The sequence below is a fragment of the Ornithorhynchus anatinus genome, chromosome 4 (genome assembly GCF_004115215.2).
Source record: "Ornithorhynchus anatinus isolate Pmale09 chromosome 4, mOrnAna1.pri.v4, whole genome shotgun sequence".
Classification (NCBI taxonomy): Eukaryota; Metazoa; Chordata; class Mammalia; order Monotremata; family Ornithorhynchidae; genus Ornithorhynchus; species Ornithorhynchus anatinus.
This window is the reverse complement of record NC_041731.1, coordinates 45588781-45607704: the sequence shown is the minus strand read 5'-3', so window position 1 is coordinate 45607704 and position 18924 is coordinate 45588781. Positions and strand designations below refer to the sequence as shown.

The window sequence follows — 18924 nt, the reverse complement described above, 5'->3', positions numbered from 1 at the left end:
CTTCCCCTCTCATCCCTGCCCCGGGCTGGGTGGCCACAGCTGGAGCCTGGCTTAGGAGGATCGTCTTATCTATGGTTGCTCTGGGTGGGGAGGGGGCACCCACTCTGCAGAATAGGTGGTGGCTGGGTCTCCAATAACTTGTTTTCCTGCTCAGGTTTCCCTAAGTTCTGCATCGTATATGCAGGTTCAGCCTGGTGCCGGATGTGGGCTGCCGGAGCAGAGATAGGATCAGTGTTGCCATGATTATTGAGCCTCTTGGCACATATGGGAAGCCCGGGTTTAGGGAGGATTAGACTGGCTTTCTTCAAGGGGCTGAGACAGACAAGGGATGAGGTGAGGGGGTGGAAAAGAAGAAGGGCTGAGGCAAATCTTTCTGGAGAGTGTGGGGTGGCAAGCCAGGGGTTTTGGGCCCAGATCCTCACCCTTGGGACCTCAGCAGTCGTGTTTCCTGGTGCAGGATGGATCTCATTGGGTCATCTACTTCAGAGGTGCAGATTAGCCTGTGTAGAGGGATGAAAGAACTGGGAAGCAGGTGAAAAGGACATCAGGCAGAAAGTCTACAGAAACTCAAGCAGAGGGTCTAATGGAAATGAGACCGAGCCTAAAGGAAGCTTGTTAGCAGATTTTACCATCATCATCCCCACCACCACCATCATTATCATCATCATCATTATCATCATCAATGTTTACTCAGTGCCTACCATGAGGAGAACACTGAACTAGGTGCTTGGGAACTCATTCCTGCCCTTGAGTTTCAAACTGAAGTGCAAAGGAAACCAGATGGTTTAAAGAAGACCATGGAGCAGGTTTTAAAGGAAACCAGGCAGCAGACCTAAATGAACCAAGCCCGGTTTTCAGGAAATGAGGCAGCAAATCTAAAATGAGTGAGGCAGCGGTTTCAAGGAAACCATAGAACAGGCTGGAAAAAGGCAGTGGGCATAAAAGAACTGGACAAATCACCGTGTCTACTTTCTATTCCTTTTTTGAGTGGGGTCCCCGGGACACATGCTTAGCAGATGCTCTAAGGACCATTGATTGCCGTGGACACAAGGGAAGCAGCACCTTGGTTGAGGTGTCCCATGGGTCCACCCAGGGCAATCTCCCTAGACTCCTGCACCCTAGCAGCGTGGCTCAGTGGAAAGAGCCCGGGCTTGGGAGTCAGCGGTCACGGGTTTGAATCCTGGCTCTGCTACTTGTCAGCTGTTTGACTGTGGGCAAGTCACTTAACTTCTCTGTGCCTTCAGTTTCCTCATCTGTAAAATGAGGATTAAGACTGTAAGCCTCACGTGGCACAACCTGATGATCCTGTATCTACTCCAGTGCTTAGAACAGTGCTCTGCACATAATAAGCGCTTAACAAATACCAAGGTTATTATCATTATTATTATTATTAGGGGGATTTGCCTCCCCTGGCAAAGGGCATTCGGGACCACTGCCATCACTCAGTGTAGCAGAGAAGACGGGAGCAATCATGTGACTAAGTCACTGTCACTGCCTCGCTCCTGCCAGCTAATCAGCCCCTTCCCCTTTCTTTCTCTGGCACGGCACGGCACGGCAGCAGCTATCCAGAGTCCTGCTGTCTGGGAGGGAGGGGCCCTGGCCTGCAAGGCTCAAGTGATGGGGAGATTTAAGGGCAGAATGCCTGTTCTTTAAATATCCCTCTCCCCAAGTTGCCTCCAGCTCCATCCCCACCTAGGGTCGGCCCAGGTTCTGTCCTCTCCATTGCCCCCCTCCCTCACCAAGTCATCGCCCTGTACTTATGCCATTGCAGATGTGAAGTTCCTGGAGAACCACAGCCTAGCGAAGGATGCGCAGGAAAAAGCCCACGCAGCCCTGCTTGACTACACCCTGGGCCACTACCCGCACTGCGGGGACAAAGTCCGGCAGTTGCTGCTGCGCCTGGCAGAGGTGCGGGCCCTGAGCATGCAGGCTGAGGAGTACCTGTACCACAAGCACCTGGGCGGGGAGGTGCCTTGCAACAACCTGCTCCTCGAGATGCTCCACGCCAAGCGGACTTGAGCCCCGGCCCCGGCCCCGGCCCCGGCCCACTGGGGGGACACCACCAGTCCCCCCCGCCTGTTTCCCTGGCTACCCCAGCTGACTTCTCTTCTTATACGACACCGATGGGGATCCCAACCTTCCTCGTTGCAAATCCTTGGACTTGCCCCCTCCAGGGCGCCCCCGTCCCTGCCGACAGTGCCGGGCCTCCCCCCTGGCCTAGACTGTGGGGGAGGAAGAGGAGCCCGCTAGGTCTCTGCACAGTCACAGGTCTCCACTGCCCCCTGGCCTGTGTCTCTGGGAGAGGGGGCCGGGGTCGTGAAGTTGCCGTCAGGGTGTGTGGGCTTGGGAGCCTGAACCTGCTTCCAGCTCAGGCCTCTCAGGAGAAAATGGTTCCTCCAGGCCTTCCACCCTTTCCCCACCAGCTGCTTCCTCCCTCTCAGACTCCAGGACTCCTCATCAGCCTTGACCCCATGGGGGAGCATGTGCGCGCGTGTTTGTGTATGTGTACGTGCGCATGCGTTTGTGTCACCAACAGCTTCATTTGTAGATCTAAAGAAGGGGCTCAGAGGCCAAGGACCAAAGGAAGGGGCACAGGACCCCCTGGGTCATTTGCCACCCATCTTGTCCCCACTACCGTACTCTGGGGAATGGGACACACAACAGGCCCCTGATGGCCCCAGGAGGACCATGAAGAAAGGGGAGAAGAGGAGGTGGTAGGGCAGGGGTTTCAGTAGTCCCTCTAGTTTCAGCAATAAGTAAATTTGCTCAAGGTGGAGGGGGGCAGTAGGGATCAAGCTCTCATTTGCTAAACAACAGGTCTTGGAGGAAGGCAATTCTAACCAGGGCAAGGAAGTCACATGCTCCACTACTCCAATTTTGCAGGCACAACTCTGAATTGATTAGCAGGACGAGGCGTTCTTCCCATCTCTGCTCTCCCCAGGACCAGCTGCCCCCTATCCTGGAGGCCACAGAAAGGGAATTGGATTCAATCAGCATTTTTTGTGAGAGGCCCTTAGCCAGGGGCTCCAGCTTCTCTGCAGGACTGCAGGGGAGAGTCCCCTGTGTCTTCTGCTCTCCAACTCTCCCGAGGAATCCTGCCTTAGTGGGTTGAGGAGGTAGGTGACTACTGCTTCCTAGGGAAAGGATTAATCAGACACCCCAGGACAGAGGGCAGATGGAGGAAAGGGGATGGATTTCTTTGCTTGGGACTCAGTTATCAGTGCCTGCCCCAGCCTGGTCTCTCTCCCCAGCCCCAGGCCCAGACCCATGTTCCTTGCCTTCCCGGCTTTTAGGAAATGCCCTCTTCTGTTGCTTGTTCAGTTGCCTCTCTTGGCCCTGTTTCTGTTCAGAGCCCATTCCCCCATTCCTGTTCAGAATCCTTGCGGAGGTGCAAGTTCTCTTGGTCTCGGGGTTGGGAGGACTACAGGATATGAGAGTTGATGAAAGCCCAGGGTTGGGCTGGACTGGGCAAGAGAGAATTTGGGCTCAGACCCCCAAGGCTAGTGAGGTTGACCCCCACCAGGCTGGTTGCTTTGGATGACATCATCTGACTGCCAGAAGGACCCCGGGAGGACCCAAGCTAGAGGTATTTCCTTGGATCATTTTCACATTTACTATTGGAAAACCCTCATTGATAGGGTAAGCAGGGTCACCCAGGGGATGCCAAGGGCTCAAAGTGCATCACTGAACCAACCTAAGGTCAAAGCTGATAATAGCCCTTCGAGCCTCCACACCTGCCTCACCTTTCCAGGCAGATGATCCAATCCTGGCAGCTCAGAAGCTCCCTGTGGCTGGGTGGGGGTGGAGGATCAAGAAGGTGCCTTTTCAGTGCTGCAATTCTATGTCGGCCTTCACCCCCGAGTCCCTCCCCCAGCCATTCTGAGCTGCCAACCAACTCTTTATCTTGGTCTTTTCCCAGCCCCAAATTGGTGCCTCCAGCTTGCTGCCAGTGCTGGGCTCTGCACCGTTCTGTTAGAGATGCTTGTGTAATGTTTAGAGTGGAGTGTCATACCCAGACAACTCTCTGTACTTTTCTTTAGATTATTTCTGCTGTGGTTTGCATTCCGTTCATGCATTTTGGCTGAAAAAATTGTGACTGAGTTAATTAGCTGGAGGATTATTAGCATGTACATTTTTGCTTCTCTTTTTCTCTTTCTTTCTCTCCCGTGATTCAGTTTCACTTTGTATTTTGTGAATTTTTAAAGAGCTGGAGACTGTGGATACGAAATTCCAAAATGGGTTTTATTTTCGAAAAATGAGAAGTGCCCTTACGTGTCTCTCTCCCTCTCCTAGGGCAGGAAGCATCTTTGACTTTCTCGCCCAAACTAAATCCTGTAATAAATTTTGCAATTCATTTAAAAACTCGTCTACCTCTTTCCTTTTTTGCTCAATGCCCCAGTCTCTGTTTAGAGCCTGTTGGGTAGGGAAGGAAGCCCATGGTAGAGCCTTGTGTGAGTCTGAAGCTGACTTGTAATTCTACTCATGCAAAATATTGGGCTTTTGCAATTTCGTCCTCCCATTCTCAAACTCAGTTTGGACTCAGGGGGACATGATCAAAATAAAAAGAGGTGTCTCCCTACCAGGCATCTCCCACACCTTGCTGGGCCCCACCCATTAGCCTACCTCTATTCCTCAGACCTGGACTCCGCACTTGCCAGGACTTCCGGTGGCACAATGGCTCACCCAGGTCCATGGGGGCCTTGGGAGCAGCCAGCATGGGACTCCATAGCTACAATATGGTGGCTGCCTGGAGCCATAGACCGTGGGCCTGAAAGCAGCAAGCCAGAATCCAGGACAGACAGCCTGTGAGGTCTCTTCTGCTCTGCTCTGCCCTGCTCTGCTCTCTAGCTGTCAGACTGTGGTCTCTCTTCCCTAAGTTTTCTGGGGCATTGGGTGGCTGCTAGGGTAAGTGGGCTCGGGGCTAAAGCTAAGCTCAAACCTTAGGACTTGGTGGCCTGAAAGTGGGGAAGTGGACTTTGGGAGTGGGCACAGGCGGGGTGGATAGGACTCAGGGCCTCCGGGTCCCTCGCCTGGGGAGAAATCCAGGCAGCCCGACAGGCTGCACTTTCTGGGCCCCTTTCCTGGAAACTGCCTCTCAGCACTGGAGAAGAGGAGCCGTGCCTGTTTTTCATTGCAGAGGGGGATGCCGGAGAGAATTTTTGTTTTTGGTGATAGTGGGTGGGAGGCTGAGTGGTAAGGAGCTGAGCAGGGTTTGGAAGGGACAAACTAGCTGCAAAGGGGCCCAAAGAAGCTGATTTGGAGTTTTTTTCAGGGACACGGAAAAACTCTTAGCTATTTAGAGTTCTGTCTGGAAGCGCCCAGGATTTCCCAGAGATAGGGGTCAGTGAGGGAGGCTGGAAGTCCAGCCTCAGAGCTGGGAGGCTGAAAGCAGGGGCTCTGCCCCCACACCTGGAAGTCTGTGGGCACCAGCCCCCATTGCCCCCACCAATTTGGCCACAGAGAAGAGGAAGGTGGGAGACGCAAGCCAGGACCACACCAAAAGCAACTGAAATCATTTTACTGATCACTCTAAAGGAACACACAACTGCAGCTCAACCATAGCACGAAAACAACGCGGTAACAGGCTACTAAACTGCTACTATTATATCGACCCTGGGCCTCTGGCCTAGGAACACTCCCACTCTGAGCTGGTGCGAGTGTTGGCAGGAGGAGGAGGAGGCGGCGGGGGGGGGGGGGGACACGGGGGACGACGACAGGGCAGGGGAGGGAGGGAAGAAGGAGGTGGGAGGAAAGGGAGGGGCAGTTTAAGATCTTGTCCCTGGGAGACTTGGGACATTTTTAACCCTTAAAGAAAGGGCCGGAGGGAAAGGAAACCAACAAAAAGCTGGTATGGGCAGCTGCAAGGAGGATGTGCAGGGCGGCGTTTTCCTGCCCCAGGAGAGGCCGCATCCTCCAGGAAAGGCCTTTGCATCCTCCCCTGGGCCTGGAGCACCCAATTCCCGCAACTTGGAAATGCAGGTGATTGGGGGTCAGCGCCCCACCGAAGGGCGGTGGAGGGAGTTTGGGGAGAAGGAGAGCGGTGAGTGGGTCCACCCTCGCTAAAAGTAAATGTCGAAGACGTTTGACCCACAATGGAAGCACTTCAATCAACAACAGCTCAAGAAGCAGACATGTCCCCTGGGGTGGGGCTGGGAGAGGGGAGGGGTTCACTATTTCTCATGTGAGTCCCTGGTGTCCACACGGGAAAAGTGACCCTGCTGGCCAGTGGGAGGGAGCTGAGGCAGAGGGGATTGCAAAGAAGCAAGACCTCTGTCAGCCCATGACCTCCCCCATCCCAGGATACCCCAGCTCCTACTAGCCCCTGGAAAGGGAGACCTGATTAACTTGTCTCTACCTCAGCACTCAATAAAGTGCTTTGGTACATAGTCAGCATTTAACAACTGTGACAGTTATTGGGTACCACATGCAGCCAGCATCCTCACCCAGCTGATTCCAATATCTCCCAACACCCCAACTGAATTTCACACCTCCAGCCTCGGACGCCAGGGGCGGGAGGGAAAACAAGAGAAGAAACACCCCCAAAATTTGTCTAAGACCCAAGTGTCTCCTTTAATAGCAGGGGAAGACAGAGATGCACACTGAAACTCAGTCACACAGACTTCGGGTTCAGCCCGGCCCATCCCAGCCTCCTCCACTCCGCTCGAGCTGAGCCTGGGAACTGCTGCAAGCCTTTGGCACCGAGCCGACGGTTCACCCCCAAATGGGGCAGGTGGTTGGGGGTCGTGACTCCTGCGTAGGTGCTGAGCCTGGGAGAGTAGCCTAACCAGCTCAGTAATCTGGCATCAGCCAGCGGGGAGGGAAGAGACAGAGAGGGAGACAGAGACAGACAGAGAGAGACAGAGAGAGGCGGGGCAGCCCGCTCGCCTTGGGCTCTGTCGATCAGCCCCATCCTAGCTGGGGGGCTGGCCCCATCCAACAGTTCTCCTGGGTCGCTCTGCCTAGAAAACTGAGCCAATAGATAGCGGAGGTAAGCAAGGTGCCCGAGGAGAGGTGACCTGACTCCAGAGTCCCCACCCTTCTGGGTCCCCAGGGATAACTGTGTTGGGAGCCCATGCCCTCTTCCTGCCCGCCCCTATGGCTTGGGCTTTCCAGTTCCCCGGGAACCTGCCCTTTCAGGAGAGTTGAAGTTTACTGGACGTCGGGCTAGCGGACCTGACCTGGGTCAGACCTATGGTCCACCCAGCCCGAGATTCTGTCTCTGACAGTAGCGGTGGGCAGTGTGTGGCTGCCCACCTCAATGACCATCTAACACCCTCAACGCTACCCCTCTAGTAACCGATTATGGGTCTCTGTTCTGGGTACCTTTCCCTCCACCTTAATGATATTTCCGGTGGCATGATTTGCCGAGGGATTTTTATTTTTTAGGCGTTATTTACAGAGTGCTTTGTGCCAGGCACTTTACTAAGTGCTGAAGTAGATAGATACAAGCTAATCGAGTTGGACACAGTCCATGTCCCAAATGGGGCTCACAGTCTTAATCCCCATTTTACAGGTGGGGTGACTGAGGCACAGAGAAGTGAGATGACTTGCAACTTGCCCAAGGTCACACAGAAGACCAGAGGCAGAGCTGGTATTAGAACCCTGGTCCTCTGACTCCCAGGCCTGGGTTCTATCCACAAGACCACACTGTTTCTCAGGGTTTTCCTGAGGTCAAGCTTGAACCTTCTGTGGCAGTTTAAGCCTATTTCAACTTGTTCCACCTTGGGAGACTGGGCGACTACACCTGGTACCTGCCCTGGAAACCATGACCCTGCAGGATCTCAAGGGTCGCTGTCCTAACCACCCTTCAGCCTTCTCTTCTCCCACCCGGGCATCACCCCCTTCAGATCCTGGAGACCGGTGTGGAGCCCAGGGCTTTCCCCTCACCTTGCACGGCTGCTTTGAATCCCCAGGGACTAAGTCTCTCTTACGGGGTAAGGGAGGGGAAAATAAGCCCAGGGCTCGGGTCCTGTTAGGCGCCTGTTGGGGGGAGGGGCCTGGGGGCGGCGCAGATACCACGAAGGAGGGGGCAGGTGATGAAGTCGAGGGAAGCAGGAGCAGGGCCACGTTGCTATGTGTGGCTTAGCAACCGGCCCAGGGACAATGGAATTCTCTTGGGGACAATGAAGACATCCCCCGAAGAAATGAAGGCTCTGATAGCATATCGCTTTTACCAAAGGCACCGCAGGTCGAGCCTGCACCCTGTCCAGGGGGCACCCTGGGGCCGGAGTTGGGGTGGAGGCCGGGTGCGGGGCTGAAATGGCACCCAGATCTGGGGGCCCAGAACTGCTGGGAGTTTGTGGAAAGAAATCTAAATCACTCAGTGGGCCCAGACGTCAGCCTTTTACTGAGGGCCACACGTGCACCGCACATCCTTGGTCAGGACTCGGAAGGGGGAAGCGGGGTGGTCTGCTGAAAAAAGCAAGGGCCTGAGGGTCAGAGGTTGTGCGTTCTAATCCCGGTTCCACCGTCTGTCTGCTATGTGACCTTGGGCGAGCCTCTTAGCTTCTTTGGGCCTCAGTTACCTTGTCTGTATAATGGGGATTAAATCCTCCTTCCTACTTAGACCATGAGGCCAATCTCGGTCAATTTCTGTGTCCAACCTAATTATCTTGCTTCTAGCTAAGCTCCTAGTACAGTGACTGGCACATAGTAAGTGCTTAACAAATACCAAAAAAGTGTGTGTTGTGGCAGGGGCAGGAAGGGCTAGGGATGGGTCGGATCCAGGGAAACTGGAGCAGGTAGACGAACGTTTCTACGGGCACGGCCCTGTCAGGGCTTGGGTGTTGGGTCTGGGGGGACAAGGAGACAGGGGGTTGGATGACACTACCTCTCTCAGGAGGCATTTCTCGGCTGCTCCCAGTGCCGAGGAGAGTTTGCTGCTAGGCCCCTCAGGGTCAGGGCTACCAGAGTCAATGCGGTTTCCCGCAGCCTGAACTTTCCTCCCCACCCGCTTCCATCCTCCCACTCCTCCCCCCGAACCCAACACAGACCCACACACTCCACGCAGGGATCAGGAAGGCTCTGGGACTGAGGTAACCGGGGACTGGGCCTTCTGCCTTAGCCCGACCCCAGCCCTGAAATGTTCAGAGGAGCTGGGTAGTGATGACAGAGGCAAACACTTGCAGACTAAAAGGGTTAATTACAGCAGCCCACTCTTCTGCTTCCCAATAATACTCCCTCTTTGGTCCAGCCTCTCAACAGTGAAGGGAAATAATAATAATAATAATATTTTAAGTGCATATTATGGGTCAGGCACTGTACTAAGTGCTGGATGGTATCCGAAGGATAACTAAAGAGCTGGGAAATCAGGAAAAAGACCTTATCCTCTGGACAGCTGACCCTGGAGTCTCAGCTACGGGAGAACCTAGAGTCCCATCTTGTCAGTTGTGTCTTTATCCCAACAGGAGACCCTGCAGTCAACCTCTTCCTAGTGCTGCCCTAGAGTTCAACTCTGCTGCTGCTGCTGCTTCTGATTCCAACAGCCCCAGACAAGCAAGCCCCAATCAATGCCCTGCCCTCCTCCTTCCCCGCCGCCAGCCCATGATCCCGCAACCACTGGGATAGCCCAGGAGTGCTGGGAGACTTAAGTGGCACAGTTACCCTTCAGGAAAGCATTACCTGATGACTTGAATGCAGTCAGTTCTACAGCCTGAGAAGAGGAGAAAACGGAGATACAGGTTCAGCAGAAATTACTCATTCCTTAACTGCTGAGATGAAGATGGGGGCCTTAAATCACTGCTCAGTCATCTCTGCCTCCTGGCCACTGTCTTGACCCTGGGTCTGAGGGGGACTTAGAGAGGCTTGTATCTCTACCATTCCACCACCACTCACACACTCTACCAACCAGCTCCATCGGCCAGCCCTTCCTCTTGAATGCAGAGCAGAGAATGTGTCTACCAACTTTGTTATAATCGTACTCTCCCAAGTGGTTAGAACAGTGCTCTGCACACAGTAAGAGCTCAATAAATACCACTGACGATGATGGCAATGATGGTATTTCTCCAAGCATTTAGTACAGTGCTCTGCATATAGTAAGTGCTTAATAAATATAATTGATTGATATATTGCAGCAAGCTCAGCCAGAGAACAGGAGCATAGAGTCTCTGCTGGCCTTCCAGGTCATCCCTCCTGCTGTCAGTGTCCCTTCGTTTGCTCTCGCTGAGAAACCTCAGGGTGTGGGCATCAGGGGAGGCTGGGCAGAGCTGTGGGAGAAGCCCTCTTGGAGGGCATGGCTCCAGGGGAAGTTCCCATTTGATGCTAACACCTGGAGCAGCTTCTGTTGTTGATGTCCCCCCTCCCACCGCCTCCCATTAAGGCTGCAGGAAATTGATGCCATCTGGGCTGCTATCTGCTGGCCTTGACATTTTGGAAAGCCTCTGGCACCTAGATGAACAAAACCGGAGCTTAGGAGTCAGGTCGCTTGGATAATCTCTTTAGTCAGCCACCGGGGGAGTTTTCTTCCCAATAACCCTGTTGTGGCACCCCCAGATTGGTGGCCATGAATGCCCCATTTGGGAACCCTCTGCTTTTTCACGCCCAGAGGTATGAAAGGTACAACACAAGTCTGATGACATAGCCTCTGCAAAAGGCCCAGTTCCCCATAATTGTAGCACTTCTTACATGCCAAGCACTGTACTAAGCGCTGAGGTAGATACCAGGCAATCAGGCCCCACACAGGGCTCACAATCTAAGTAGGAGCATAGATTGGAAAGCACAATTGTGCGGGAAAGCACCGGGTCATGGAGCTGGGCCTTGAATGCAGAGGGAATGGGCCCGTTCTCAAGAAGCAGCCAGGCTCTTTTCTATGCCCTGGGGCAGATACAAGGTAATTAGGTTAGGCACAATCCTGTCCCTCAGTTTTGATCCTCATTTTAAATATGAGGTAACTGAAGCACAGAGAAGTGAAATGATTTGCCCAAGGGCATAAGGCAAACAAGGGGCAGAGCAGGGATTAGACCCCGGTCTGGGTCTGGGTTCTGGGTGCCAGGTCACTGTTGGTATCCACCCCATCTGTCTTGGGGACTCCAGGTCCCTGAGCTCACCCAATAAAAGCTTCCAGGGTTCTGAATCTTGACACAATTCAAACAGTGCCTGGCACGTAGTAAGTGCTTAAGAAATATATATTTTTTAATCCAAACTTTACATATGGGACTGACATCCAATTGTCAAATATCCACTGCCCACCCAGATCAATACCCAGCAACGAACACTAAACCTCTAACCCCTAACTCCTATGCTAACCTAGCTGGTTTCGAAGCAATGGCTAGGTGCCAGAGACTGATCTTCAATTGTTGACTCTGTCAGTTTTCTCTGATTATTGATTCTTGGTGGTCTAGGAACGTGAAGTTTACCTGCTTGCCAACACATCCCCTCACAGCTCCAACCCCATCCTGAAGTGGCTGCTCCCACCAATGTGTTCCACTGTAAGAAGGGGAGGTCCATAGGCAAGGGGGCTTCTTACCGGCTTCTCAGGTGACATAATCAAGGAAATTCCCATCGGGACTTTGGTGCCGAAGTTTCCTGAAGTTTGAATGGAATGCGTATTAGGATTATTTAATGTTTAGAGACACAAAACCGTGAGATTTAACCATGAAACTCATCATTTCCCTAGCCCAAGATTCTTCAGTTGTTCTCTGGTATTCCCTGAAGTTTGAAAGTTCCAACAGGCAATCCACTACAACTGCCCGGAATGACCCTTCCTCCCCTTGCCCCAGGACCTTCTTCCTTTGCTCCTGGATCCCCCAGCCCTTGTCCCGAACTCTGCCAGGAGAATCGGGTTGTGTTATCAGGTTGTGGCTGGCACGTAATAGGCGCTTAATAAATACCATAAAAGAAAGAAACCCTGCTAGCGTTCATCGGACAAGCATCCAATAGAGTGTGCTGCATCCAGTAACTGTTCAGTAAATGCGGGAGACTGCTTCTCCCTTTGGGTCATCCTTCTTCCTCTGCTTGCCCTGCTCTCTTTTCTTAGGTTCAGGTTAATTTAATGACTCTTTGCATGGAGCCTTTGATGTGGATATGTCTGATTGTAGATATGAGTCCCCTCCCAGGGGCAGATGGTCTAGCTAGATTATTTGACATCGTCCCCACACTGTGCTGTGTCAAAGAGAAAGTCTAAGAAAATGGAAAGCATTGTGAGGCGTGAGGGAAGTCATCTCATCCGCCTTCTGCCTCTAGACTATCTGATTTGATTACGTTGTACCTCTTTCAGTGCTCGACGCAGTGTTTGGCACCCTGGAGCCCTTAACGTAAATCATAACTAACTAGGATCCAGAACTCTATGCCAGCCCAGGGGGGTGAGAATCTATGTTATTTCCAAAAGCTTCCTGGGCAAGAAAATTGTACCACCACTACTCTCTGTCATCCAGTTTCACAGGAACCTCTGAAATGACACCTTTATTCCCCTGGTCAGTGGTAGAATTGGGATTACATTCCAGTATTAGAATCCTTAGAATCTTCCTAGTTCACCAACCCTCCCCCGAATCATAGCTTAAGGATGCCTCCTCCGGGAAGTTTTCCCTGGCTAGCCCTGCCCACTCTCCTACCCACCCACATAATTCCTAACCCCTCCCCTAGGCCTGGCTGCCTTCCTTTTAAACTCATCCTTGTAGTTACTCTATCTGCATGTTTTTATGTATCTTGTCTCCCTTATTCGACTGGGAACTGTCTGTTCAGAGCTCTGGCTTCCAAGCTTGGTCAAAATTGTCGAGGCACTGACTCAAGCGCTGACCAGATGCAACTCGATGCTGGAAGTTGGGCTGCCTTCCAGTCCTTGACCTGGGACCAGTGGCCCAATGGCCCAAAGGGAGTGGTGCTTTTTTTGTACCTTTATGGGTAATGTTCTTTGGAGGGGGGTTCCGGGGGCCAGTGCCAGGGCTCGGGCTGGTAGGAGTGGAGGGGCTGGCCTTCGCCGTTTCCCAGGAGACCGTGTTCCTCGGGCTGGACAAGTAGTTTACAGGGTGGGAGCAGTTCTGAAAGTCACATCCAGGCCACACATTGGCATGTGCCTTCTGCTGCTGCTTCTCCCGGGCCAGGGGAGCTACTCCGGCACATAGGCCCTAATCCTGCCCTGCGCTCACCGTGAACGAGAGTGCTTTCTTCTTCTCCTTTATCCTCTGGATAGCATTCCTGACCTGGGGGAGAAAGAACTGTTAACTAGTCAATCACCTCCTGCCCTTCTGTGCCCCCCTCCCCAAAATAATTCCCTGGCCCTGAGGCCCAGTGCTCCACGCAGACAGACAGGGCCATGGAATTCTCAGTCAGTCAAGCAGACTCACAGTCCTGTGAGGCCTGAAGGAAAGCGGTCTCGGCTAAGGGAATCGAGCCGAGGGAGAATCGGTTCAGGATTTGGCTTAAAAATGTGAACATGCCTGATAGGTCTCCAGCTGAACAGCAGACAGAGGTAACCAACAGGCTGGAGAAGTGGGCAAGGAGGGACCAAAGACTTTGCAAGGGTTGGGAGGCAGAGGGACCTTTCTGGACTCTACTGGCAGCTCCCCCCAAATGCAGAGCCCGCTTCAGCCCCCCTCCCCTCTCAGAGCCCCCTCTCCCTTCTAAGTTACCTCGGTGTTATAGATGGCGTAGACCAGGAATATATAAAGTCCCTGGGGGAAGGCACAGGGGTCAGAGAGAGATGGAAAGAGAAAAAGAGAGAGAGAAAGTGAGATCAGGACAGGTGGGATCAGGCAGGGCTAGGGTTGACAGGGATGGGGTGGGCTGGGCTGCTTTGGTTTTGGAGCCTCGCCCATCTGGAGCTCGGCAGAGTTTTCTGAAGATGGTTTGCCCCCTGGCGGCCTCGTTTCAGAATTCAACCCCTGTCATCAGGAGAGAAGACAGTCAGCCCGCTCACATCACATCCACAAAAGGCTGGCTACATGTAAGCCCACAGACCCATCCTCCTATTCATACTCTACAAGCATCCTCTGACCCGGGCCCAGCGAGCACACGCAAACGTCTCCAGACTTGGAGCCACCCATGCCGGTTCCCAGCAGCAGCTGTGCCCTGACCCTGTGGGGAGATCTCGTGGGGTAACGTGGCCCCTTCCCAATAACCCCCGTCCACCAGGAGCAGGGCTGGTCCAGATGTGGCAAGGGCCGGAACGTCAACGCAGCACAAGCCCGCAGCTAGAGAATTAGCCGATGAAAGCTCAATCACCTTGCCACCTCCTTCCTTACCTCTCCAATATCCTACTACAACCCGGTTTGTTCACTCTAATGTCAACCTACTCATTGTACCTCAAACTTATCTATCTCACTGCCGACCTGTTGCCCACATCCCGCGTCTGGCCTGGAACAGTCTCCCTCTTCATATCTGCCAGATGATCACTCTCCCCACCTTCAAAACCTTATTAAAAGCCCATCTCCCCCAAGAGGCCTTCTCTGACTAACCCCTAGTTTCCTCCTCTCCCACTCCCTTCTGTATCTCCCACACACTTGGATTTGCCCCCTTTATTCACCCCTCTCTAATGGATATTTATTTATATTCATTTATATTAATGTTTAGACTGAGTTTGCTGTGGGCCGGGAACGTGTCTAACGATTCTGTTTTATTGGACTCTCCCAAGTGCTTAGTACAGTGCTCTGCACACAGTAAGCACTCAATAAATGAGATTGATTGATTGATTAAAAGTTGTGGCCAGACAGAGAGTGAGGCAACCCTCTCAGAGATCCCAGGGCTATCGTGAATCCCTCACCAAGGGCCCAGGCCCTGTCCTCTCCACAGGCTCCGTGGCTCCGTGGATCGACAGGATTGATGGGGAATCTAGTCTAGAGAGGCTGAGACAGAGGGACAGGGCCTGGCTGACCCAATGGGATGCCAGGAAAATCCCAGAGAGTTGGGCGGACTAGTCATGTCAGGCTCCCTCAGCTCACAGATGATCCTTTGCTTCCAGTGAGCTGCTTTCCTTTCCGGCAGACTCCGAGCGGCTCTTTGCCTAGAGCGGTTTGGAAGAAGTAAAACTACTTCTGCTTCTCAACCCCCCAGCCACCTACCTGCTTTCCCTCTACTTTCAAGTCTAAGAATTTTGGAGCCAGTCTGACCCTGGGCAGAGTCACACTCGCACACAGAGGGCACTGGAGAGGGTAAGCAGCAGGTGCACAACTGGAGTCCGTCACTATGGAAACCAGTTGCTGGTCCTCATGCAGAAGGTGCCCAGGTTGACAATCTCTCCCTCGCTTGCACAGCCTAGTCAGAGAGCTGGAGGCAAAGCTGAGGATCCCAAACTCTCCAGCCACTGGTGGCTGGAGACTCTGAACTGAGAAGCAGCATGGCACAGCGGATAGAGCACGGGCCTGGGAGTCAGAAGGGCTTGGGTTCTAATACTGGCCTTGGGCGAGTCACTTCACTTCTCTGTGCCTGAGTTACCGCATCTGTAAAATGGGGATTGAGTCTGTGAGCCCCAAGTGGGACAGGAACAGTGTCCAACCCGATTTGCTTGTATCCACCACAGTGCTTAGTACAGTGCCTGGCACGTAGTAAGTGCTTAACAAATAACCACAATTATTATTATTAGTGTTATTGTGGAGCTCTTGGGGTAAGTAGCCCTCAGCCTTGAGCTCTACTTTCAGAAGATGCCAATTTCTGCCGCCCCAGTTCATACCTTCTCTGCCTTTCTCCATCACTCTTGCCAATATCAGCAGCTGCTGTTCAAAGCCCTCCGAGTGAGCCAAAACCCGGACTCTGCACTCCCCCAGAGTCCGGGGGCAATGAGGTGTGCCAAGTTTTCCCATTTCTTTTTGCCTTTTTAAAATGATATTTGCTAAGTACTTACTATGTACCAGATCCTGTACTAAGTACTGAGGTAGATACAAGCTAATCAGGTTGAACACGCTCCATGTCCCACATGGGGTTCACAGTCTTAAACACTGTTTTACAGATGAGGTAACTGAGGCATAGAGAACTCAAGTGACTTTCCCAAGGTCACATAACAGACAAGTAGCAGAGCCGGAATTAAAACCCAGGTCTTCTGACTCCCAGGCCCTGGTTCTTTCCATTAATAATGATAATAATAATAATAGTACTTATCGTATTGGTAAGCACTCACTATGTGCCAAGCCATGCTGTGTCTTCAATTCTCTTATTTCTCTGTATAGATTTGTCAATTTCCCAACTTAGGTTGAGTTGAAGAAAGGGGTGTTGAGGGGAGAGGGAATGGAGCCAAGCTCCTTTTTGCAGAGGAGATAAGGAGGACCCAGGGAAAAGGCCATGCACTTCCTGGGAAAGACTGGCTAGAGAGGGAAAAGGAGTGATGGATTCTGAGGCAGAGAGACCGAGAATGAGGTACAGAGTCTCTGGGTGTTCAGGTGTTGCCATACAAAGATTTCTCCTTGAGCTTTCTCACCAGTGTCACAGACCCTTCAGGAAATAATTATGGTATTTGTTAAGCACTTACTATGTGTCAAGCACTGGAGAAGCAGCATGACCTGGTTGATAGAGCGTGGGCCTGGAACTAGAGGACCTGTATTCTAACCCCAGCTCTGCCACTTGCCTGCTATGTGACCCCGAGTAGTACCTCAGTTCTCTGTGCCTCAGTTACCTCATCTGTAAAATGGGGATTAAAGCTGTGAGCCCCTTGTGGGACATAGACTGTCTCCAACCTGATTACCTTGTATCTACCCCAGGGCTTAGTACAGTGCCTGCCCATAATAAGTGCTTAACAAATACCATTAAGAAATAAAGCACTGTACTAAGCTGAGGTAAATACAAGAAAATGGGGTCCCACATGGGGCTTCCAGTCTAGGTAGGAGGGAGAACAAGTATTGAATCTCCATTTTGTAGATGAGGAAACTGAGGAAGAGAAAAGTGAAATTACTTGCTCAAGATCACACAGCAGGTAAGTGGCGGAGCCAGGATTAGAACCCAGGTCCTCTGATTCCCAGGCCCTCCCTCTATCCATCGAGCCACACTACTTCTCCAAGGGAAAGGGTTTTGCTCCAAGGCTTCTCAAGAGCTGATTCCCCCCTCCTCCCCCTTTGCCCGAATCTCAGAGGGAGCTTTCCTTGATGACATACTGAAGAAAGATAATTCCTTAAAAGCTCCCACCACCCACTCCTGATAAACAAACCGTGCCCAAAGGGGGCGGGTCAGCCAAGCCGGTCCCCTCTCCTGCCGGCTTCCAGCTCAGGGTCAGTCTCTGATCAGTCACGTGGCCACCCCACCTCCCCATCGGCTAGTGGTGACACATGACCCTGGACCCCTCCCTCCTTCCTCCACCCTGGCCTTCAGATGCCACACTTAGTTCCGGCTGACATATAGTCTGCCGCGTAACACAATGAAAATGAAAAACAAAACCCTCCTAAACCGGATGAACGGAGCCAGGCGGTGTGTTCTGAAGAGGGTGAGAAGGGGCTTTGCTGAAACACATCTTCTTGCCTCTTCCTTGCTCTAGTTGGGTTGCCAGTGCCCTCTCTTTTGTGGGCTCTGTGTGGCAAGAACTTCCTTGGCAGAATGTGGCAGAGGAATGGGAGAGATTAGAACCGGCTGGTAGGAGAGAAACACACATATATACACGCAGCATAATGTGTGTGGGTGCAGGGGGCCTTGAGTGGCATTTACAAGGTCAGTGGAAAGAGCATGGGCTTTGGAGTCAGGGCTCATGAGTTCGAATCCCAGCTCTGCCACTTGTCGGCTGTGTGACTGTGGGCAAGTCACTTAACTTCTCTGTGCCTCAGTTCCCTCATCTGTAAAATGGGGATTAAGACTGTGAGCCCCATGTGGGACAACCTGATTCCCCTATGTCTACCCCAGCGCTTAGAACAGTGCTCGGCACATAGTAAGCACTTAACAAATATCAACATTATTATTTGAAGAAGAATTGAGGCTGGTTTCTTGTGAGTTCGAGGGAGAGGATTTCAGTGATTCAAGAAGGTGAGGGAATGGGTGCCGAACCTGTGGATCTGTGGGTTGCACCTTTTAGGGGCACGGTCCCTGCCACCCAATCCTGGCTTCACCTCTGCCCAGAGAGTATACTGTTCGTAAGGTTTTTCGGAGTGGGATCACACCAGCTGTTCTCTGTGCCCACTGAAGGCTGAACTGGAGAAACAGGATTACACTGCAGCTGGAGAACTCAGTTACACATGAGGAAGAACATTCTGGTTGACAGGGAGGATTAAAGCCTTGAGCGGGCTCCCCAGAAGGGCCGTGGAGTCTCCATCCGGACACCCATCCGGACATTCACTTTCCTGAAGGCAGAGGGCTGTACCAGATGACCTCTCAGGGGGATTGCAAGTCTGAATTATTTTTCATTTACTTCCTGTAAATCTCCCCCAGTGAAGTATTCACTCTTCCCTTTGGTCTCCCACCCCGTTCTGCTCAATTAAGTCAGGGTTCCGGGTCTAGCTGGAGCCAGATCAGAGATCTGTGCCAGTGAAGAAGCCAGCCTCACTGGGCACCAGTCCTCTGCCATCACAGGTTGCTTCCCCAGGACTTACCTGGAGGGAGTTGAGAGTGATGAACACATAGGCCCAGGCCACACTGACATGAACCAACATGCCACACAGCCACGTCAGCCCCAGTACTGGCAGCAGAACTAGCACTGGCTTGGCAGTGGCCCTGGGAGAAAGAGGAAAAAGTTACTGGGTTTGGGTCCAAGGGCCAGTAAAATGTAGTGGTGAGAGAGCCACCCACCCCTATTACCTATATAGCTCTACCACTGGGATTCCTAGGAATTTCTTTGGTGTGTACCCTCTTCCCCCATTAGATTGTCAGCCCCTTGAGAGCAGGGACCATGTCTTAGTACACAGTTAGTGCTCAATAAATATAACTGAATGAATGAATATTTTCTCCTCCCTCTACCCTTGCCCTCCCAGCACTCAGCTCAGGTGACTGAGCCACCCATACTCCAGCCACCACAAAACCTAGCCAGTGTAGAGCTGCTTCTAACACAGAGGGGAAGTGTTGGGAGGTCTTCTCTCACTTCCAAGG

General features: G+C 52.4%; 2 protein-coding genes across 6 annotated transcripts in view; one reads left to right on the top strand and one right to left on the bottom strand.

Annotated features, from left to right (window-relative positions):
* Window positions 1–4362, top strand: part of NR5A1 (nuclear receptor subfamily 5 group A member 1) — a 44053-nt gene extending 39691 nt beyond the window's left edge. For 3 of the 5 annotated variants that reach the window (XM_029063957.2, XM_029063958.2, XM_029063959.2), the window contains one exon: window positions 1772–2019. In XM_029063957.2, the coding sequence (XP_028919790.1) occupies window positions 1772–2019 (248 nt within the window). Of the gene's footprint in view, window positions 1–1771 lie in introns of all 5 variants that reach the window. The other 2 variants (XM_039911799.1, XM_029063956.2) reach the window with 1 other exon arrangement.
* A 3982-nt stretch (window positions 4363–8344) lies between these two features.
* The window catches only part of ADGRD2 (adhesion G protein-coupled receptor D2), a 32055-nt gene continuing 21475 nt past the window's right edge, over window positions 8345–18924 (bottom strand). The window contains exons 19-23 of the mRNA XM_039911973.1: window positions 18432–18552; window positions 13566–13607; window positions 13083–13136; window positions 9622–9652; window positions 8345–8409 (exon numbers count right to left, since the gene is read on the bottom strand). Of these exons, the coding sequence (XP_039767907.1) occupies window positions 8345–8409; window positions 9622–9652; window positions 13083–13136; window positions 13566–13607; window positions 18432–18552 (313 nt within the window). The remainder of the gene's footprint in view (window positions 8410–9621; window positions 9653–13082; window positions 13137–13565; window positions 13608–18431; window positions 18553–18924) is intronic.